Here is a 24,657-nt window from a genome sequence, read left to right as displayed (position 1 = left end):
CAGTCCACTTTTCCCATTGATTCCAAAGCAGCTTTGCAGAAACTATTTTAGTACAGAGAATAGACAAACACAAGTTAGCTCTATTATTGATCAGACTTCCGACACTTAAGACATTTTTACGCATAATTGGGTTTGTTTGGGTAAGTCTATTAAAGCATGCAACATGATGAGTTAATATGACAAAAATGTATTGTTTAAAACAACACTGTTGTCTAGTTCTAGTAGTTTTATATAAAAAAAGTAAGTAGATAAATAGTAGGTACTCTGTAGTGTACACTAGTAAGCTTGTATTCTATTGCCTGTTGAACAGCCTCAATCTTGCCTCTAGAGCGATCCAGAGAGAGAAAGAAAATGAGCGAGGGAGAGAGAGAGAGAGAGAGAGAGAGAGAGAGAGAGAGAGAGACCAATAAAGAAGAGTCTGGAATTGTAGAATTCTTCTAGCTGATCTCTCTGCCATATACCTTACGCTGATATCTCTCGACTCCTGCATTACCATGCCTTCAACATTCCTCCATTCACCGGAAGAGACAAGGGAAAGGTAGACAAAAGTCAAAACCCCTTGTTTTGAAAGTGAAAACAGCCAGAAGAACGGAAGGAGGGGGGAAAGACGGGAGAAAGGAGGGGTACGTCCAGGGAAAAGGAGAGTGTGAAAAAAACTCAAGTCAGAAAGAGCGGAGAGAGGTGACACGAGGAGGAGTGAGAAGTGAGGAGAGGAGCACGTGAAGGAGCGTGGAGACGGATTGCGAGGTGGACATGGGTCTGTGTGCCGTATTGTTGATCTGTCTCTCACAGGCAGAGCTGACCAGAGTGTGGGCTCAGGAGCAGAGAGGTAAGAAATACAAACACACTCCTAAACATTCTGTGATTCAAACAGATTATTTCAAACATGCTCTCATTTTACTCATGACCACCGTCAAATTGGTTTGGTAATCTAAATATGACATTACTGATATATTGATAATCAAATAGTTTGACTGATTTTGTTTATGTATATTTAAAGGGATAGTTCACCCAAAATGAACAGAATCTCATATTGGTGTCAGCATTCTTCAGAAAGTCACAGAGGAACGATGAAACCACATAAATTTGGATTACATGAGTATTAGTGAAGGATGACTGCATTTTTGGGTGAACTGGCCCTTTAAGTTGATTTGTATACTTGTATGTACATGTATCTATCTGTATGTGCATACACATGTGTTGCTGGTTTAAGATTGTGGTGGTCTCAAACTGAAGGTCAGTGTTCTTGTTTGTATAAATCTCAGCGTTTCTCTCTCTGAGGACTTTTATGAGTCAGAGGAAACCCATGTGTTGGATGGTAAGGTTTGTATCTGAGGGCTGGCTGTGCTCCTGGGGAATAAAGACGGAGCATCACAGTCAGCTTTATGTTCAACAGATGCCAGTCTGAAACTGGGAAAGAACAGTTTGATGTTTCTGGGTCACTCAACAGGGGGGTTTAACCGCAGTGTGCCCTCTGTTGGCCAGGGTTGAGAGTTTGTTTCATTCTGATGTCTAAAGGGTCAAGAGATAAAGGTAAATCATGGAGTTCATGTATCTGCTCATAAAGAATAGTTTGGTGGAATCATGAGTCTGGCATGTTTAATTTATTGCTTTTCTTCTTTTTTTCATGGCAGCACACACCCAATTTGTGTGTGTATTTCTGTCCTCCTTGGAGATACTGTATTTTTAGCAGGCCTGGTTCTTCTCTTTGCCAGGCAGCGATGTTCTACTTTCACTGGCCCTCTGTCCCCAGCCCCACCCCCCCCCGCGCTTTTTTTTCTGCCACCCTCTGAGATGCGTATGTGTACATGATATACTGAACATGTGATCCGACAAAATCTGCTACAGACAGCTAATGAAAAAATGTAAAGACTTTGGATTGATGGTACATGACCTGAAAAACCAGATGACACGCACCTGAAAGATAAGCCCGAACTAAACAAAAACTATACATCTACCTTGTTGCCACACATATAGTTTCAACCCTGACCCATTGCTATAAGTTTAAAAAAAATGTTGGTATAGTTTAACTATTTGGATGAGTTAAAGGAGTGGTTCTCAAAATGTTTCGTTGTAAGGCCCCCTTTGTGTAAAGTGCATCACTTTGCAGCCTCTCAAATTAAAACGTATAACCTTAAACTTAGCATCTTTATAAAACCATAAACACGTTTTGTACAATGCTTGAATATCAATACTTTTGGTTGGTGGCCTTATTTTCCTGATGTTTGATTGCATAAAATTGATAATGTTCTATATTTCATATATTTACATTTACATATAATGCTACAAAATCTGTGGGCCCCCTGGAACCATCTTGGAGCCCCCAGTTTGAGAACCAGTGAGCTAAAGGGATAGTTCACCCAAACCATTTCATCATTTACTCGCCCTCATGCCATTCATAATCGGTTCGACATTCTTTCTTCTGCAGAACACAAAAGAAGATATTCTGAACGATTCTCACCAAATTGAACATTGGACCCTTCCTTGTATGGACACAAAACCGAAATCTATTTTGTTTTCCACTGATAAAAAGAGTCAATTGACAAGACAGAAAATAAATGATGACAGAATTTTTCTCTTGAAAGAAATGTTAAAACATACATGCTGCATGTGTCTACTTTCAGTTGTTGATGTCTTTTTAAAATGACATTTTTTTGGATGCCATTAGATTTCTTTGTAATAATCAATTTCTGTGTCTAGAACGACTCCTCTGGGTGTGAGCTGACTAATACACAGGGTCACCTCTAGGGCCTCTGTCTCTATCGCTCAGAACAGAAATCTGGTTCCAATAGTTATCTCTGAGTCAGCAGCGACTTAGTTTTGTGGAACACAGGCTCCATGGTTTTCCACATTCGGGCCAAAGTCCACTTGACTCTCTATGTTTACGAGCATGTGACATGAAACTCCAACATTGCTGTTGAATCTGGAGTTTGATCCGAGGGTGAATTAACTTTTCAAATCAATGTGATGCACCAATCGTGTCTGTCAAACAGTAATGACTTAACCGCTAGCTCCAGGTTCAGTATGTTCTTCCATCGAACTCGGCATAACATTGGGAAAGTTTTCCTGTATTCCAGTATCATTTATGTCGACACTGGTTTACATCATCTGTTTTGCATTGAAACCATTGTTTTAGAGGGATTTAAGCCACGTATTTTCATGACCTCTCGCTCTCTTTCTCTTTCGTTTGGGGGATGTATTTGTGATTGTGTGCTATGGTTACAGTCTCTGATGAAAAGCCAAAAATGTATTCGGCTTGTCTTCATAAGGAAATGACCCTTTTATGATCCATGATCCTCTTCTGTGTAATCCATAAATAATCCTCAAGTTCACTGTGTGCGTTAATGAGTAGCGTGTGCTCAACATTGGACTAATTTATAGATTTGGATTTAAACTGCGGCTTCATGGGTTTTTCTTATCTGCGTTAGAAATGTGATGAATCAGGTTTAGATTCATATGAACCTTTTTCTTCTGCCATTTTGAAAACAAAATCATAAATGAATACATACATACAATACCAGAGATTAAACTTTTCTCTCAACAGAATTCGTCACCTTGTAAGGTTCTGTCTTCCTTACACTTGTTTACATTTTGTGATGTTTACATTTTGGGATGCAAAAACTAGAATGCAGGTTGAAACTTAAAATTCCAAGGTGGCGAAATTGTCAAAATAATGTTGATCGAAATATTGTTTGTCAACCTCAGGATGCAGGTCTGTAGCCAGCCTATTGAAAGGGGGGGTTCTTTTTTTCAAAAAGTGGACCTTTTGCAGATTTCTTCCCTCCTTTTGTATTTAATTATGAGGTTCAATTACTTCATTTTGGTGACATTTTATCCACTAATTTGTGCTGGATTAGCTTGTCTGCTGGTATCTTAACATGCGCTTTTTGATGCACCTAAAAATCTTATTGAATTTTGTCAACTTGCTTCCTCACGGGCTTCGAACCGACGTCGGTCCGAATGGGAGACGGGCGCTCTAACAAGGAGGCTAAAGAGATTTAATGAACTTTACTGAAATATTAATAATAATTCTTCTCATCATCATTTCTTGACTCTCTGTCAATGCCTCTTTGCTATGTTTTATTATTATAATTACGCTACGTTTATATGGCTATTATATTGTAGACTTTGAGTGGATAAATCCTTTTAATAAAAAAAAAAATATATATATATACAGAGGCGATGCTTCTTCACCGATGCTTTGAAAAGTGTATTGCACGCACACACACAATAATAATTTTAATTTGAAACAGCAACCCAGAAATTTGTCACAAGCATTGATTAAAACAATGATGACCGACTTAAATTCTGGACCTTTGGCGGCTGAGGGGGGGTTCGATCGAACCACCTGAACCCCCCCTGCCTACGGGCTTGGGATGTCAAACTAAATGTTATAGGAGTTGTCTAATTTTCTATAAATGCACTCAGATTTTTTATTTATTTATGTCTTTTTATAGAAGCATTCAACAATTAAAATTACAAAAAACTACAATACAATAGGTAACAGCAGGGGCGTAGCTAAGAGGGGGAAAGGTAGGACAATTCTAAGCCCCTAATAAGGTATTATTTAATTATTTGTTAATGTAAAATGCAATTATTAATTTGTATTAACAGTTACTAATATATATGATTTGCTATATAATGGATTAGATTATTAAGCAGTTAGGTTTTAATTGTATATATTATAGAAGGTTAAGACATCTAATGACAGATTCTGCAGGGGGCACATACAGTATATATTTTATGTAACTCATATAAGAGTTAAAAAAAAGATTGGTGCCTGCCTTTAAAGCATTTGGCATGCCAAAGTAAATCGTATTCATGGAATGTGCCAGATATCAGTAGACTATGACAGCATTATTTGGCAGTAAGGCTCTACCTGGATGAGTGACAGCAAAAGTATGGGAACCAAAAAGATAAAAAGGACAAAGGAAAACAATGGCATCAGGCCTCCAGTTTCCATTTCAGAATGAATCGTTCCTCTTTGCTTCAAGCGAGCACTGTGGTGTGGGCAGAAAGCATGGTAATGCTTTTAACAAGGAGTGGGTACATGTACCGTGTCAGTGTGTGTGTTTACAGAGCTGCGTGGGTCTAAATCGGCCCTGTTTGGTCACATTTTACTTTCTCTATGAGTTTGTCAAGTTCACGCTGAAAATAGTTTTGCACAACGCTGTTACTTTCACAAGCGGATGCTGCACAGAACAAGTGCGCAACAGATGACTGGCAGTTTGCAAGCATTGAGAGATAAGTTATTTATTTGCTCATATTTATCCAAGACTAGGAACAGGCAGTGCTGGTAAAGAACTGTGGGGTTAGGAATAACAAGGATATCGTATTCTTCCTTTCAAAGGACGTTATGGTACAGATATAAATCTTGCTTGTGCTTCGTGTTCCATTCTAGATTTTCTCTTTTCTTTACCTGTCATCTCTATGCAGGAGCGTCACGCCTCCAATAGGACAACTGGATTCAAAACGCTGTGGCAGAAATCCCACCTCCACATGTCTAATTCTGGTCAGTCTAATTGAGACGGATTTTTATAGACATTTTCCCCGGATAAAGAATTCTGTCATCTACCCACCATCATGTCGCTTGAGACAAAAATATTATGGTTTTATCAGAATTCCACAGCTGCTCTTATTATATAACAGAGGTGCATACCGCACACTTTGGCTGTCAAGCTCATTTGAAATTGTGCTTGGAATAGTTTTTCAAAAATGATATTTTAGGAAGGGATGTAAACCGGGGTTTTTTGCAGCATGAAGAATTATGCCATCAGATTATTATAATATACACTGTCAGGGTTGTGGGCAGAGAACGTGGTGGAAGAACCCAAGTGCAGGCAGACACGGGGATGAAGGGGTTAACAGGTTTTAATAAATAATAAACACAAAGCAAACACCCGCGATGGGGGGAAAACACTGACAAACTAAAATCCAAAACTGAAATCAAAGACTTCCCACATGGGGGGCAAACATAACCAAACACAAGACTCACTAGATAATTTAACATTAAGCAGACCAGAACATGACATGACCAAAACTCTACATACAGTGCCGGGAACAGAACAGCATACAAGTCAAGTATAACAAACCAGCACAAGACAATGGACAAGAGGGTATTATATAGGGAGACTAACAAAGGAGATAACGATGGGCAGGAGTGGGTAAAGCGACACAGGAGGAAAGCTATACTAGGAACGAGAGGGGCGGGGCCAAATGACGAGACAGGAGAGAACGCATATTATGTCCTGATTGACAATAATATGTTTCTCTCCACATAAAACACGTGGGTCCGTCATGATTCTGCCCCTAGACCAGAAAATCAAGACAAGAGCAGGCAGAATCATGACAATACACCATCAGTTTGTTTATATATTGAGGTGTGTTTTCAATTCTCTATCTGAAGGGTAATGCCGCTTATTACATCAAGTGAGCTAGAACCTTTACTGGTGCCCTTTTATAAAGGTAATGACACTCCCATCTTTACACTCTTTTTCTAAACTGTGTGCTTGCTTCAAAGTTTCATTCCTGCACTCTTCCTCATCTGCTGGTTTACCCTGAATGACCCAATTAGCAGGATTTCATTATGTGGCAGCCAAAATAGTTGAGCTTTCCGGCACTGCAAATGAACAAAACCTGTCATTAAAACCAGCCCCACACTTCCCACCCCCTCGCTGCAGCTCCGATTCTTCCATCCCTTTCTCCGTTCCAGTTTTATCTAGTCCATTCTGTCATCTCCTTTTGTCCATTTAACATTCACATCAACTTTGATCTGAGGCACGTTCATGATCAATTTTTCAATGCGAGAATGCAGTGAAACTGTCCAGAGTTTGGAGAACAGCATCGGCATGTACAACAAGAATTGATCAAATGTGTTCTGCACCATCTCACCCGGCAGATAATTTTTCTGAAAAACAGACACAAACACAGCGTTTCACAGCTTGCTGTGGGTTTTTAAGGAAGTCTGCGCAGTTAATAAAAACATCAACAGGGATTAAAGACGCATTTCCTGTTTTATATTATGTTTGTCACAGCCACTCTGCTAAACCCAAAAAAGTGCATTCTGATCTCTGACTGTCAAGTATAATTACATTTTCGTTTGTTTTAGATCTTTGTATTTTCTTTTCGTTTGTTTTGCTCATTTTATTTATAAATATTGATGTTTGTATTTTACTTCTGTTGTGTTGTCATGAACTACTCAAGTTGTTCCAAATCTGTATACATTTCTTTGTTCTGATGAACACAGAGAAAGATATTTGGAACAATGCTTGTAAGCAAACAGTTCTTGGCTACCATTGACTACCATAGTAGAAAACATTTTTCACAAATATCTTTGTTCCGTTAAAAACAAAAGAAGATATTTTTAAGAATGTAGAAAAGCATACTGTTCTGGGGCACTTTTAACTGCCATTGCAATTTCTGATACTTGGTAGTTAATGGTGGCCAAGAACTGTTAATTTTTAGATGTCACATCAAGAAAACCTGACTTTTACCAGACCCTTGTTTGGGCCAGTATTTATTTAACTATTTAACAGCACTGTGCCAAAAGCATTAACCCGGTGCACACCAATGTAAATATAACCAAAATAACAAATCATTTTTACGAGCTATAAGGTCATCCATTCCGTTATTATATCTCAGCTTTACGCTACCTTTCAGTGTTGTCCAACATTTTCCCACACAAACGTTTTACCTATCCCACATTTGGTTTGTTGGGTGGTGGTCACCCATTTTTGGGTGAACTGTTCCTTTAACAAATGGATAGGGACTACCTTGTTCTGCCTGTTCATGATCTCTTACATTAAACTTCTCTTAAAGTCCCGGAGAACATGTCATTCGCAACCTTTACTAGATTTTGGTTCTTAATACATTTTCACAATTCTCCATTATTTCTGTATCTTCAACTCCTTCAGCGTACTTTTAATAAGCTGGTAAGAATGAAGCCTTGCCATCTGAAGACTCCAGCTGCCATGAACCGCTGGGTAATGGGGCTTCGCATTCAGAAGACACATTTAAATAAGCCTTCATTTTTTTGCCAATTGTCATCTTTCACTTTAATCTCTCTGTCTTCTCTCTCCTTTCTTGCTTTTTTGCGCATTATTGTGTTGGTCAGTCAATGGCTGCCTTTGAGCAACTTTTGTTATTGATTAATTTATAGTAAGACCACATACTGATCGTTCACTTAACAGTCGTAAAACAATACGCCTTTTACGCATTCTTGTATCAGGCACAATTCACCAAGTTAATATTAAACCACAGAAAACATGTGTTAGTGGTCACCTATCCACGTGTCTGACATTTGTATTCACGTCTGAGGCTGTGGGTGGGCAATTGCAATAATCGGTGCGCTTTCCAATAAAACACTTCTTTTCAAACCAAACATTCAAACCCTGCCGAGTTGGCTATTGTGAGTGTATGGCTGCAATGAATCTCTAAATACCACCCTGATACAACAACAGCCTTTATAGTTATAATGCAACTCACAGTTTAATGGATCAACATAGAAGCTTGTTTCTGTTCACTGAAAAGTGCTGTTATTATCCAGGTACTCCATTGCCCTGTAATTAATGCTTTTAAATGGATGATGCTTCTGAATAGGGTTTGTTACACCAAAGTCCATGTACAGAAGTCGTGCCACTCAGCGGCCATTTTTGCAATGCCTCTGGGCAGCTATTATCTCTTTAAATGGTGGACGGTAGATATTTTTAAAATCGCTGGCAAAATTCACAATTAAATAGCATATTCCCGATCAATGAATAAACCTTATATGAACTGTACCATAACATTGGTCTGCTAAGCATAAAATAAGACTTTTTTCCATCACTTCAGCTACTGCGTACATGCTGGCAAGCGCCTCAAATAAGCCCCGGGCTGGGCTTTCTTCGCTAAACTGGTCATATTGAGCATTGCATAGCTCTCCATTCATTGTAATGGTAGTGGCACATCCTGTTAATGTATATTATCTTTGTTTATGATCTCAGTATGTCAACGCATTGTTGGGCAAGTTACTCTGGAAATGTTATTGTCCTTCTTCATATAAAAGAACGAACGAACCTGGATAGACCCGCCGCAGTGACTTCTGGGACTTCAAGCCGATTCTATAGACACACAAGGCTGCATACGATGTATCCTTGATAGCGACATGTAAACTTATGAAAGTATCATTTCAAATACAGTAGAACAGCGCTTCTATATACCCTTGTGGTGTACAGCATCTGCTAAATTGAACTATTTTGTCAATTTCCCACTTTTTCTCTGCTTTAAGTCTCCCCAACTAGAAACTGCTGCCGGTTCTTTCTGTGAAACCCGGCAGTAATGCCTGCATATAACCCATCCATTGAAGTTTTGGCGATAGCATTGGCCGTTAGAAGATTTTGCAGCAGGCATTCCATGGAGTTGCTTTGGCAGTACGTTCCGTGCAGACGCTTACAGGTTTCAGTTTGATGATGTAGCGGGTGCAACAGGCAGGCATCCAGACTTTGAAAACCTATTTCTCTTTTAAGAATAAAAATGATAAAACACAGCATTCTGTCAGCAACGATGTAACACAGCTGTAACGTATAGTTACCTGGGCTTGGAACTATAATCTAATTACTCTTTTGGAAATTATAATGCGTTAAATTACAAATAAAACACGTGTTACTGCCCGAAAAATTAAATAAGCCAATGAAACATTATATGATAGGGTGCAACTTTATTAAAGGGGTGGTGCAACGGTCATGCATTGTGACTTCTTTACAATGTGAAACGTGCTGTCTTCTCATGTTTAACATGGTCAACTTGTCAAAAAACAAGTTGGAAGTATTACGTAGTATTTCTGCGAACAGGTTTCGGAAAGTTTTTTTCAAAATAAAAAATTGTTACGAAAACAACTTTTCTTAGTCCCTTATTGGACAATTCTCCTGGAAATGCATGCGGCACGCCAACGCATCAACCATGGAGATCGGGAGAAGGAGCATGCGCACAAGTCACTTTCACTTGTTTGCAGGAGAGAGAGAAAGAGAGCACTATGTTCGCGAAGGTGAGCTGTGTTGTTTGTTCGCTGCATTTGGGTGGTGAATGGTATATTAACGGTGGATATAACGCTGGATTTGGAGATTGTTTTGAACTGATAGATGGAGCGGCGGTCCCAGCGCTAAAAGATTCTGGACATGAACCGCACTTGGTAAGTGAAACTGTCTGTGGTTTGTTGGGAATGTTTGCACACGTGCTTTAGTTTGCCCCCCCTCACCCACACGTGTCGCATGTTTTCGGAAATAATGGTACAGCTGTATCTGTCTTTTATGACTCTGATCAAACTAAAGACTCTGTGGATATTTGAAGGGTGATATTCTGTAAGTACTCAAAAATTACATGAGATATACAGAAACTGTCTTGAGTTGTGGCCCCTTTTTGGTTGTCAAACTGACTTTATATGCAACAACAAAAAACAGAAGGGAATGTTGTAGTATTGTATAAAAGGGAGAAATAACAGACTACACGTCAGGATTCTGGAGTTTTGTTTGTAAAGGTTGGACATTCAGCCGGCAGTTCTCTATCCTTTGGTAAACAAATTTTTTTAATCTGGAGGGAATAGTTGTCTGTCTGACAGACAACTTTAGGGTTGTGTTTCACTTTTCGGTTTGGGAATTCTTTTTTGTCTTAACAGCCAAAAATTAGTCAGAGTCGTTCCGTGGGTGATTTAATGCATGGGAATATTTTGTTTTAATGTTGTCCTTTATCTGTCTTGGTATTCTAAGATTTCCAAAATCAAATTTTTATGCAAGATTAAGATATTCGAAAGGATATTATGGGATGGAAAGGGATGGCTTCCAAAAGTATAGCTTACCAAAAATAATATGAATTCTGTCATCATGTACACATAATGTTCCAAACTCATTTTTTTCTAACAAGCAACATAAAAAATGTTAGGCAGAATGTACACTCTGATCTTTTCTATTCAATCAAAGTTTGCTTCTCCATAAATGTACTTTCAAAACGTAATTCATACAATGCTATATTCTCTTCAACATGTACAATATTTAAAGTCTTCTAAAGCCAAATGAAAGCCTTGTGGAAATGAAAGGGACTGGAATTATTTGATGAAAGTGTCCTCTGCCACCAAGGTCTCTCAAATCACTTCTATGTATTTTCAGATTTGTGAAGATCATCCATGAGGCTGAACACCATTGGTCATCACGTCTCATAAACCATCATGATGTACCTAGGATTTTGTTTTGATCCTTAGACAAAGCTTCAAATCTGGCTTTAGAAAAAAATATCATAAAAAGTTACACTTTGCATTGTATTGTTCTTCTCTAAAGTGATGTGCTTGCTTTATCTTTCAGGTTTATTGCATGGGCAGTCAGCTCAGACTTATGGAGGTCTATCACACATCCAGAGAACAAGAAGGGACCAACAAGATCCCAGCAGACGCACTCAGAACAAAACTGTGCTAGAGCCGTCCAATGGCGTTTCCATTGACAAGCTCCCTGACAACCTGACACAAGTGGTGGTGAGTTTATACTGAGTTGCTTTAATTATTATCTAGTATTTTCATGGTAGCACTTTTTATGAATGTGGTACACTTTGGTGTCCCGTTACTCTTCTTTACGGATTGTAGCCATTTAATTTAAGATTTTGTTGTATTTAGCTAAATGACTAACTCATTTTATTAACCAAAAAAACTATATTTATTGGTGCACCACATTTTGAGTTCAAGTGTAATGTTCCTTAAAATTGTGACTTAAAGGAAAGTTCACCCAAAAATGAAAATTCTGTTTTCATTTACTCACCCTCAAATAGTTCCAAATCTGTATAAAATTCAACTACCATGGTAGTCAATAGTGGCCGAGAACTGTTTGGTTACAAGCGTTCTTCCAAATATATTCCTGTGTGTTCATTGGAACAAATACATTTATACAGATTGGAACTGTTAGGAAAAACTCAGAAATCAGATGCAGGGTACTAAGATTTTATTGCAGTTTATTGCAGCACACAGGGAGAGATAACACAACCAGTGTCACAAAACTGAGTCAATGTCAGATAAATCACCAAAAGAGGGGGGACTGGAACAACAGGCTCCATCGCTCAGCTGAGGAGAGGTGAGAGGAGCGGCCCAGGGGCACAGAGACACCCGCAGGGGAAAATGGATAAACCTCCTGACAGTCCGTGACTAGCTCACTGAGAGAGATAATCCATGAGAGAGATATGTAAACCCCGCAGCAAGAGATGAATGCAATTTGGACCAGACAACCCTGCAGGGATAGATGAATGCAACTTGGACCAGACAACCCCGCAGGGATAGAGAAAATCCACTCGGGACAAAAAGAGCTTTCCTACAGCTGAAAGAGAGGCAGGGCTGAGGCGGTGAGAGAAGAAGGCACCTTCTTCCTGTCACAAGAGGACTGCTGGGATAAGACTGTGCCGACCATGACATCTGATGCATCAATCTTCACAACAAATTGGAACGCAAGATCTGGAACAGACTGAACAGGCGCAGAGACAAAACGGGACTTGAGAGAGTCAAAGGCTACCTCAACATCTCGATTCCACCTGAACAACAGCCTTTATCTTGGCAGGATCAGCCTTGATTCCCCTCTATGAAATTATATGGCCAAGGCACTTAACTGACCCGACTTGGATTTCGCACTTCTCCGCCTTAACAAATAACTGTTTTTCGAGCAGACGCTGGAGGACCCGCCTAACGTACTGGGTGTGCACCTGGAGAGAGGGGGAGAAAATTAATCTACATCCACGTACACAAAGACAAATTTATGAATCATATCACCCAGAACGCTAGCGACAAGGTCCTGGAAGACAGCCGGGGCATGGGTTGGACAAAAGGGAAGAACCAGATACCCGTAATGTCTGTGGGCGTGTTAAATTACATCTTCCACTCATCTCCTTCCCAGATGCAGACGAGATGATAAGTGTTGCCGAGGTATAACTTGGTGAAGACCCAGGCTCGCTCAAAGGCAGAAGACCAAAAAGATACCTGTTCTTAACAGTGATGTAGTTTAAACCTCGATAATCAATACAGTGACACAGGGATCCGTCTTTCTTCTGACGAAAAGAAGAAACAGGCACCAGCGGGGGAAATGGAGTGACGGTTGTGCCCAGCCAGGAGGGATTCCTGAATACACTTGTCCATGGCATCTCTTTAAGGACCGGACAGGGAATAAAGATGACCCTTAGTCTGGGAAGTTCCCGGGAGGAGGTTGTGGGGGCGATGCGGAGGAAGAGAGGTCTGTGGGCTGCACCTGTGGAACACAAGACACTGAGACAGGAGAAGAGACAGGACCCAGACAAGATGGGCTCCAAGCTAAAATAGCTGTGAGGATTGTGTTTTATGAACCATGGATGTCCCGGAAACAAACAGGTTCTTATGGGAATCGAGGATGTCCTGCACAATATTCTCACAGTGGTTACCAGACAGGAAAAGACTTGGGGACACATGGGGTGACGTGAGTGATGGTAGTGAGGGATTGCTCAAGAGCAATCAGGTGGCAATGGTCTTGGCGAGGGCTACTTTAATTTAGTTATAACTCAATTTAAAGTAAGGTTAAAATGTAAAGTGCCCTGTTTTGTCATTTTTAATGGAAAGTTCATGGTATTTTCTCTACTTGAATTTTTTTTCTTTAGATGTCTTCGTTTAACTTTTATCAGTCATTCAAATGTTCTTAGATGCTTCATTGACAGTTTCAGCCTGTGATGTTTTGTCTTGTACATTTGTACTCATCAAATCTTTACCACCCATACACGATTATTATATTAACCCTGAAAGGTCAGATCTGACATCTTCGTAATGGTTCATGCGACATTACTTTAGTTCCTGGCAACAGGTTATAAAACATTAGGTCTCCATGGCTGATGTGATTGTTGGATAATACGGTCTATGGGGGAATTACTCATCTACAGGATAAAACAGAATTGGTTTATGAGATCATGGGAGGGTAATGTCCCATGCAAGACAAACGCATTGTCCAGCAACTCTCCAACGCTGTTTAACTAAATGCTGTTGATGTTTGCATTGGTGGTTTGGATATGACTGTATTGTGTGTATATCCTATTCCCCTAACAGCCATTGAAGACAAATTTTTGATCAAATAAATTGTGTAACAATTTCCTCCCGCTGCGATAATCAAAAACAGATTTTACTGCTGGTCCTGCCAGTTTATAATCCTCCTTAAGTGAATGAGAGAATGTTTTGTTTGTCTGTCTTTTGCATTAAACCTTTTTTTAGAAAATGCCTGTATAACCAACCCCATGATTAGCGTGTCTTACGGGAAGTTATTTGGTCTGTCGAAAATTTCAAAGGGCTGCCTTTAAACAGGAATAAATAGGCAGACATCTCTGCAGGAGAAATGAGAGTTTAATGCTGATAGCGGTTTCCCCCAGAAACAGGTCTTGGGGGAGATAATCTGGGTCGCAGGATGTTTTGTGGAGCAGCGCTGCGACGAGAGAGAGCGTGTGCCGCTTTTAACTGCTCTATTTTCCTGTGCTGCCCGCACCTTTCATATACGCTACTTTCATCCTTCTCCGTCACCTTGAGCAGAAGAATTCATTAATAACATGACAGAGAACTGGGACTGGGTGCACCTTAAAGCACACACAAATGCGCCTGTCCACATGCATGGGACTTCTGTTACACCTCTGCCACAATAGTTCATTGCTAACATGAAGTGGTCTCCAAGTTAGTTTTTGATGTAAAAAGTTTATCAAGTAATGAGTAATTATATGTTATGGATTGGTACAGACATGCCGTCAAATGAATCCCATATGTGTGTGAATTCATTCTAGTTGTGTATGTTCCCAGCAAACACATTTATGTTGTGTTGCTGTGTACATGGTGGCAACATAGCCACCAAATTAAAATACAATATCAGGTAACTTCTTCACAGTTGATTATAAAAACTGTTCTATATCGTTTACAGCAAAAACATTAAAGAGTAACAATGCATTATTATAAAAATGTACACTCACACAAGGGTATTGCATATTGAAATTACATTTTCAAAAACGAAACATATATCAATTTAATTATCAATGTTTGGTTTAAAAATAAATATATAACCTCAAACCATCTGCATATTGGCAGGTCAAACAGGCTTGAGTTGACTGGACAACTGAATGAGATGCGTCACAGTATACCATTCTAAAAGCATTTTACATGTTTTAATAACATTCATACAAATACATGATTATATACTGTATATTAGTAATAAAACCATAAGACACATGGTTTTTTTTATTATATCGGGATTACCTTGTTAAATGGTATTAATTCAGTATTTTGGTGAAATATTTTGCTGACGGAAGTTTCATGCAATACTCACATACTGTTTCTCAGATGAATAAAGATTCTTCTTCGACAGTCTTTTAGAATGTTAACGGTTGATATTACCGCTTTGTAACAGCGATGTGACAACCTTCACCATGAAAAAACATCAACCTTTAGATCATGTTATTACAATGTGGTAAAAGTTAAATGGTTAGGTACGTTGAGACAACGTTGTGTGCTTGCTGGGTTTCTACTTGGTTACCTAATCCCGTTTTTCATTGGTTATTTTTCGTATAATTATTAAAAGGTAGGCTTTTATGTTTTGAAAATGTTATTAACAGTGGTAATCAGACATTTTATATGGGTCACAATACAATAACATTGTTATTTCTAAGGATTTTTAGTGAGTATCTTATTTACTAACTCGTTAAAAAAGTTTTTAATTTGGATTTTGGTTCAATATAAATAATCTACATTTAATGTAATGCTTTCCTGTGGTTCAGAGGTAAGAGCATGGTAAGCAACGACATTGTCATGCGTTCGATCGGGGGATTGCACATAGTCAGAATCAAATGTATAGTACAATATTAGTCGCTTCGTAAAGTTTTATGGCATACATTTTGCCATCTCTTTTCCTAATCTTGTTACTTTTACCAGAAATATAAATTATTGCTATTAAATACGGGTATTAACTATTGTTACAAAAATATGCTATGAAATTGTCACATTCACTTTCTGTCTTACAGGAGGACTCTAAAAGGTACTACTCCTGGCGCAGTTTTGGTCCCGGTGACAAACAAATACAGGAGCTCTGGGTGGATCTTGATTCCATCCATCAAGGGCCTGTCCGAGTTCATGGCATCCTGTCAAACACCCACCGTCAGGCTTCGGTAAGACATTCATGCAGTATATTCCTGTACTCATATTGTAAAATTTATTTGGCCCACATAGGGCATTGAAACACGCATTTTCTTCCAGCTTATAATTATGTTGTTCCTTGGCATTTTACATTCCTGCCCACGTTTCCTGTTTTTCTGCCGCTCCTCCACTCCTCCGCTGTACTCCTGCTACCCTGCACCAGCGAGTGGCTCTAACCTTTGACTTCCCTTTCTATGGACACCAAGTGAGACAAATCACCATAGCAACTGGAGGTATTGTACAGAATATCAGTTCACCTTTTTCCTCAATCAGACCATCCAGAACATGCCATTTGTGTGATTCCTTTACTAAACTGAAAGAACTGAGAAAATATTGCAAAAGAGTTTCCCTGTATACGGTGAGCTTCTATGTCTGATTTAAGAGTGGGTCACTTCCCATATTGACTGTAATCTCATTTCACTGTAGTGAAGTTAATAATGGACTCTGAACCGACCCCTCCAAATTAGTCTAGGATAAATTGAGGTCTAAGAAACTTCAGTTAATGAAAAATTCATATTTCCCTCATCTGATGGAATGAATATCAGTGTCATTATGTCTGTTTCCACATGAATTCCCCATTCTCTAAACTTTTTCCAACCTGGAATATAATAAGGTATTTTATGCTAATTTTATTAAGAAAATATTTATTTGAATTATTCCTCAGATTTGCTTAATATAGTAGGTGTTGTAATCCCACTATTTCAGCACAGTTGAATTGCCCAATAGGACATTTCCCATGCCTTTTTCATGACAGAGGGAGCAGTCAAGAATATGAATAGAGGAAAGGAGGTCTGAGGTTTCACTGGGTTCGTCGGGTAGGCATCCTCTCTTTTGGGGGATAAATGATTCAGAAATACATACTTACCTTTCCTTGCTATTATCAGAGAGACATCACATGAGTTGTGGGTCCGATCCCACTTTCATCAAATTGTTTTGCCGAAGTAATGACGAATGCACTTACCTACAGGCTTTAGTTATTATTTAGTTATTAGACTTTCTATTGTAGTTTTATTAATATTTTGAATAAGCTTTTATTTTTTTCATTTTTAGATTAATTTTAGTTTCATATTAAATGATATTGCAGACAAATAAGTTTAATATAAGTTGACTTTATTTTAATTTCATTTTTCATTTTACTTTATTTTAATCATTTTGGTGCCTAAATTTAAACTTATTTAAATTTTTTGTTGAGACAATATTTCTAATTTAGCTTACAAGTTTTTCAATAAATGTAAAGGCAGATTTTTTAGCGATTTTAATTAACAAAAACATTTTAGTTTAAGTAAACTATAATAAACTTGTTTCTTGCCTTTAACCCCTAATATTTTATAGGTTTTATTTTCACTGGAGAAATCACACACCGCATGCTGACTGCGACACAATATATTGCTCCACTCATGGCAAACTTTGACCCCAGTTTTTCTAAAAACTCCACTGTACGGTATTTGGACAACGGTGAGTCCTTTTCAAATGAAAAGTATGCCTGCATATGCTCATCTCATTAGCATGTGAGTTTATTCTAAATCATAGTGTGTTAAAAGTATTTCAAGTGGCAACCTTGTGCATACATGCACGCATTCTCATCAATACATGCTTTCTGTTATGGATTTTTATCAAAACAGTTTATGAACCTAAATGTTGAGTGATGATCAAGTTGGTTAAATTAAACCCACATTAAATAAACATTTATCTACAAACACAAACAGGAGTTCTTAATCTTCTGTGAATGCAAACGTGTACTTTCCTGTCGTGTTATACAGTGTGAGGGTAGTAAACAATTGGGAATTGGGACGCCAGCAATTCATCTCTTTTGGTTTGACAGGGGATATATTTGTGGTGCAGTGGGACAAAGTGAGGCTGAAGGATCGAGAGTCGGAGGGAGTTTTCACATTCCAAGCTGTTCTTAGACGTAATGGGACCATTGTCTTTGGCTACAAAGACGTGAGTGGACTTCAGCTGTTTTCTTTGGCTCAGCTTAAGTGTTGTAAATTAAATACAGTTTCTAATGGAGCCAAATGTTGAAAAAATGAGGAAGGTATTAGTCAGAAAATCCTTCAAACTTGTCATCAAAGCTGAGTGAAATCTATTTTGTACAAACCGTGAGTATTTCATCTCGGATTTACAAAGGATTTACAAACATCGGTTCAATAGTATCCAAATTCCTTCTTTTGACGTTCCAGGTTCCTTTGCCTGTCGAGAAAATCAACTCCACTCAGCACCCAGTGAAAGTTGGACTGTCTGATGCTTTTATGGCTCTTCTGTCTTCTCCACAGTCTTCAGGTCAGTACAGTATTTCCAAATCTAAAGTGTATTAGAGCGTATATTTTGATTCTTGGGTGAACTGTTCTCATCGGTTTAAATGGATACATTTACACAGTTATTGTCTTGACCCACAATTTATCTGCATGTAATCAACAGATGCTAGAAGGAGGACTATTTATGAATACCATCGGGTGGAAATCGACACAACAAAGATCGTCAATAGCTCAGCATTCGAATTCAGCCCTTTACCCAGTGAGTAAACCAATGGCTGGCTGTGTTTCTCTGACAAAATTGCTCATCTCGAAACCTAATATTCATGAATTTGACTACTTATAGATGAAGATTTGCGCCATTAGACGTTATATCCTGTTTTATGCTGGCATATCTGTCTCTAGCCTGCCTCCAGCACACCACCTGCGAACACTGTCTCCAGTCCAACCTAACGTCAGGCTGCGGGTGGTGCAATACTCTACAGAGGTAGACAAACTGAGTGTCCGCTCTACAGAATATCAGTATTATAGGAAATCTATCCCTGTCTGACAGCTGTGTCTGTATGCGTGTGTATGTGTTCAATTCCTCAGGTGTTCAGATGGAATAGACAGATACAGGCAGGAATGGCTGGATTACAGTTGCTCTGAGGAGGTATGGGGAATCAATAATTAGATATGCGCAAATAAAGTATATTACTTCTAAAAACAAATAAATGTGGGAAAAAAACTTTACACAGAGATAAAATGGTAATTTCAAAGGCCAACCATTTAAGATCAAAGGACCGGAAAAAGCATGATTTGTTATTTGCTATAGCTTGGTGGCAAATGGTCTTATGGATTCAATAGCAGCATGGATATTAAAAATTATTAAACACCCCTGAAAAAAGTCATCAATATCTTTGATCCATTTTCCCAGAAGAGTGCGCATTGTATTGCCTATATCTGATAAAAATGTCATTTTAATGTAATTAAACTGTCATTTAAATTTGTTAATATCACAATATATAACATTTTTACCAAAATTATTTTTAAAGCGTTAACATTTTGAAAGCATGGAGATCTCATAATAATTTAATATAGATTAACAGTAGTAACAATCAATGATATTTTATGATATTATATAATTAAAATCATATTTTAAATATATATGGTACATGGAAATATATGGTTTCATTGTAAATATGGTGATTATCTCTAAAGTGGAAACCCAACTAAATATATGATATTTACCATCTGAATCTAACCATGTCATGTCAACAAATGAAAACATCAGTCAGCTGTTTATTATTATTAATAAATGTTAATCTAGTGTGCCTTTAGCCCCTACAAAAGGGCTATTTTTTACCCCAAATACCATACTTTTACACATTTTTCTGTTATTGGAAAATCATTGCTTTTGTTAACTTGAACAAAACTGAAAATCATTAACAAGACCTATATCTCAAAATATAATGTACTGCTTAAATCTACAACATTTTGAAAAACATGAAATATTAGATCAAATCAATTTTGCGCTGCTGACAACGATCGTGTCAATGCTTGTGTCATCGGCTGAATATCCACATGCAAAATCCACATGCTGAAGCATTTTTTGTGCCATGTAGTGATTTACAGGAAAGTAAAATCAAAGGAGCCTTTAGCTCTGTGTTAGCCTTGTTTGACATTGTAGCAAATATGCCATTATCGTTGTATACATAGCTGTTTTACACACCAAAACGTAATTTGCATAATTTGAGATGTTGTTTGTTTAAGGCAAAAGGCACATGTGAAGATTACGCTCAGGGAGGACTAGGAAGTTCAATCAGTCCTTTTAGTTCTTCACCGCCCGCCACTCTTTCCCCTGCAGCCCAGCCCGCCAGCCCTGTGACCGAGGGTGAGTATCTGTTAAACCTGGACGAGCCCCCGTGACACGTCAGAACTGACCATTAAGCTCCACATACTCATAACTACAGTATTTGTTGATGCACACAGGATGTCTCTGCAAACCATTAGTTTTAACCAAATATGTTTTGACTTAATTTAGTTTGCTTGAGTTAGTTTTCTATACTGTTGTATTTCCAAGACAATATTTGCATGATCTTTCATACCTAACAGCTTGTTCAGTCACATTTTGCATGTCCTCATCTTACTTTTATGTGTTGTGAATGCGTTTTGCATGTGCGCTTATGCATTTTGTGTGTGATGCTGGTCTGGCGTTTGCCATCGCTCTGTACAACAACAGTCTCTTCCCTCCACAGATGACACCAAACAGCTCTTTCACCACCATGGCGATGGTGAGTCGGTTAATGGCTTTGTGCTTCTTGCAGTCTTGGCTGATATTCGTTAATGATAAGTGGGACCACACGGAAATCTGCACCCTAAAATAAAAAAGCTTTTTGTGTCTGCTTTTATGATATTTTGGCTAATTTTATTATATTTCAGCTGTTTTTATATTGGTAGTGCGCTAAGGTCAGTTTAACACATTCTGTTAAAATTCATTCTGCAGAATTTCCACAGAACATCGGCTCATAAAATGCAAATATGCCTAACGAAAAAGATCAGAATATATGAGCCATGTTTACTGATTATATAATGAGCTTTGAAAAGTAGTGACAATTTAGAAGTTTCATTTGAATGTCAAGCTAACAGTTTTGCATGTTTCGCCAAATATTAAAGTTGTTATGTTATATGAATATACACTTTATGCTTAGGGTTTTGCTGACTTTGGCTGAATTGTCTGTCTTTTGTGCACTGTGTTTAATCAAAGATCTGGATTATGCAACAGTTGCTCTATGAACGGAAAACCTTTTTTTACTGAACATAACCACTTTGCATTTCTGTTTTTCTTCATCAACTCATTGCATCACATTCTCTTGCACTTTCAAACAGACCCTTTAGGTGAGGATGAGGCACCAGAACACGCAGCAATAATCGCAGGTGTGGTGGCAGCTCTGGTTCTGCTGGTGTTCCTGACTCTGTTGGCTGTCTACTACATTAACGCACATCCAACTGTTGCTCCTCCATTCTACCTCATGCAGGTGAGCACAGATTTCAGCATTCTGTCAGTCAAATGACATGTTTGCAAGTAAAGTTGATAAACTGGCGCCCTCAAGCTAAATTAATACACTTTAATTTGTGTTAATAAAATATAACATGGTTGACGGTTACAGGGTTGACAGTTTTATAGATGAAGTTCAAAAAACACGGTACTAGGTCCTGATAAAATGAAAACTAAAGGAATTTCAAATCACATGAGCCAATATTTTATTCACAATAGAACGATAACATAGCAAATGTTTAAACTGAGAAATTGTACACTTTTATCCACTAAATTAGCTCATTTAAAATGTAATGCCTGCTACAGATCTTAAAAGAGTTGGGACGGGGGAAACAAATGGCTAAAAAAGCAAGCAGTTTGGAAAAGATTCAGCTGGGAAAACATCTAGTGACTATATAGGTTAATTGATATCAGTTCTGTAACATGATTAGCTATAAAAAGGGCTGTCTTAGAGAAGCGTCAGAGTCTCTCAGAAGTAAAGATGGGCAGAGGGTCTCTAATCTGTGATCGACTGCGTAAAGAAGATTGTGGAATACTTTAAAAACAATGTTCCTCAACGTCAAATTGCAAAGGCTTTGCAAATCTCATCATCTACAGTGCATAACATCATCAAAAGATTCAGAGAAACTGGAGAAATCTCCGTGCGTAGGGACAAGGCCGAAGACCTTTATTGGATGCCTGTGGTCTTCAGGCCCTCAGACGACACTGCATCACTCATCGGCATGATTGTGTCAATGACATTACTAAATGGGCCCAGGAATACTTCCAGAAACCACTGTCGGTAAACACAATCCACTGTGCCATCAGCAGATGCCAACTAAAGCCCTATCATGCAAAAGGAAGCCATATGTGAACATGGTCCAGAAGCGCCGTCGTCTCCTGTGGGCCAAGGCTCATTTAAAATGGACTATTTCAAAGTGGAATAGTGTTCTATGATCAGACGAGTCCAAATTGAACATTCTTGTTGGAAATCACAGACGGCGTGTCCTCCAGGCTAAAGAGGAGGGAGACATTCCAACGTGTTATCAGCATTCAGTTCAAAAGCCAGCATCTCTGATGGTATGGGGGTGCATAAGTGCATACGGTTTGGGCAGGTTGCATGTTTTGGAAGGCTCTGTGAATGCTGAAAGGTATATAAAGGTTTTAGAGCAACATATGCTTCCCTCCAAACGATGTCTATTTCAGGGAAGGCCTTATATACTTCAGCAGGACAATGCAAAACCACACACTGCAGCTATTACAACAGCATGGCTTTGTCGTAGAAGAGTCCGGGTACTAAATTGGTCTGCCTGTAGTCCAGATCTTTCACCCATAGAGAACATTTGGCGCATCATTAAACAAAAATACGTCAAAGACGACCAAAAACTCTTCAGCAGCTGGAAACCTATATAAGGCAAGAATAGGACCAAATTCCAACAACAACACTCCAGCAACTCATAGCCTCAATGCCCAGATGCCTTCAAACTGTTTTGAAAAGAAAAGGAGATGCTACACCATGGTAAACATGACCCCGTCCCAACTTTTTTGAGAACTGTAGCAGGCATTACATTTTAAATGAGCTAATTTAGTGGATAAAAGCGTAAAATTACTCAGTTTAAACAATTGCTATGTTATCTATGTTCTATTGTGAATAAAATGTTGGCTCATGTGATTTTAAATTCCTTTAGTTTTCATTTTATTCAAATTTAAAAAACGTCCCAACTTTTCCGGAATTCGTGTTGTATGAGGTGCTTCTTCGAAATGCTGATATTTCTACAGATTTCAATTATTAGTTTATTTGTTTGTTATACAAAATTCTGGCTGAAAACAGGCTGGACATACCTTGCAAAAATTCAACATTTTGAACCAGCACAGAATGTAATACATGTCAAAAAAGTTATCTTAACATAAGTTTATGTGGAACCTTTCATTCACAGCGCCGCACCAATAACTATTGGCCCTCCATGAAGTTCCGCAATCAGGGATGCCATTCTAGCTACGCTGAGGTTGAACTTGGGAGTTATGAGAAAGAGGGCTTCATTGAGGCGGAGCAGTGCTGAGGCGGAACTTCCTTCACTATAGGAACGGACAGACAGAAGAAAGTTCTTCAGTTTTAAGGCGTTTTTATTGAATGTTTTTAGAAAGACACAAAGGTTCAATGAAAGGTTATCACAGATGCAGGATTTTTTCTTCTCCGTCTCCCCACAATTTGCATTCTATCCTGTTTGTTTATGAGGAAGGAGGTTGTAATTGTAAGACATGGTGATTGTGACCAGCAAATCTGCTAACTTCACTCCTTCATTCTGAGAAAGGGATGTGTGTTATCCGAACGTATTTCGGTTATTGTACAGCATATCTTTATAGATTCTTCATTTTGAAAAAAGATATTTTGTGATTTATAATGAGCTGTGGTGGGGAAAAATTATGCGTAATACTCAGTAAGCCAGATGGAACAGCACTTTAATTGAATTAGCTTACTCTAGTTTTAGTTGTACCGGAGACCTTTTTTTACGTTTTGCCCTGTTGTTGAATTATAAAACTGATTTGCACATAAACATTTGATAATATATTGATGGAACGCACAAGCAAACAAGACAGACTAAAAAAAGCAAATGTTTCTTTTTGCTTTTCGAGGCAATCAAAAGCATTATCATTGAAACGTAAAGTTATACCACTTGTTGCATTTGTGTATGTAAAAAGTGTTTTCCTGCTGAGCTCTATACAAACAATCTTAAAATAAAAAAGACACCAAATCCAAAAGAAGGTTAGTGGATTTCTAATGCGTTTCATGCCATTTCATTGTTACATTTTAAACGTACAATATGCTGATAGTACAATAATAATAAAATGAGTTGTTTTGAGAAATTGTGTAGTGATTTCTTTGATTAGCACATTGTGTCGATTTCCTACTCATTATGTTAGCAAATGATTCATTAAATTACCACATACAAACATAGAAATTGTGTCATAATACATAGTGGAGCAGGGAGGTTTCACTGTTTGGCAGACAACAGCGGCACCTGCAGGGCGTTGTTACATCCTACAGCTGTTAATTACAGTTAAAACAGCGTACAACCCTTTAAAATACGAAATAAGGAATACAGCGCAGAATTAACAGCAAGTCTTTTTGGGCCACATATACACGAGCGATACTTACGACAAAACCGTTCAACTAAAACCAAAAGAGGGGGCACCCGGATTTGAACCGG

The 24,657-nt window shown here is 38.4% G+C and overlaps 1 protein-coding gene across 2 annotated transcripts; it reads left to right on the top strand.

Annotated features, from left to right (window-relative positions):
• The first annotated feature begins 375 nt into the window (after nucleotides 1-375).
• Nucleotides 376-24,310, top strand: plxdc1 (plexin domain containing 1). 2 transcript variants are annotated; one of them, XM_079477054.1, is made up of 14 exons: nucleotides 415-829; nucleotides 11,328-11,494; nucleotides 16,009-16,152; nucleotides 16,344-16,413; nucleotides 17,513-17,635; nucleotides 18,003-18,121; nucleotides 18,361-18,460; nucleotides 18,599-18,694; nucleotides 18,838-18,919; nucleotides 19,024-19,084; nucleotides 20,185-20,305; nucleotides 20,670-20,705; nucleotides 21,301-21,449; nucleotides 23,386-24,310. In XM_079477054.1, the coding sequence occupies exons 1-14, from the start codon at nucleotides 754-756 to the stop codon at nucleotides 23,506-23,508; spliced, it is 1,467 nt and encodes a 488-aa protein (XP_079333180.1). In that variant the 5' UTR covers nucleotides 415-753; the 3' UTR covers nucleotides 23,509-24,310. The 2 variants fall into 2 exon arrangements, with proteins under 2 accessions (XP_079333181.1, XP_079333180.1); XM_079477055.1 differs by lacking the exon at nucleotides 20,670-20,705 and having other exon boundaries at nucleotides 376-829.
• Nucleotides 24,311-24,657: the final 347 nt, after the last annotated feature.

This window comes from Barbatula barbatula (assembly GCF_947034865.1).
Source record: "Barbatula barbatula genome assembly, chromosome: 16".
Taxonomy (NCBI): Eukaryota; Metazoa; Chordata; class Actinopteri; order Cypriniformes; family Nemacheilidae; genus Barbatula; species Barbatula barbatula.
This window is presented reverse-complemented; position numbering and strand designations above follow the sequence as displayed.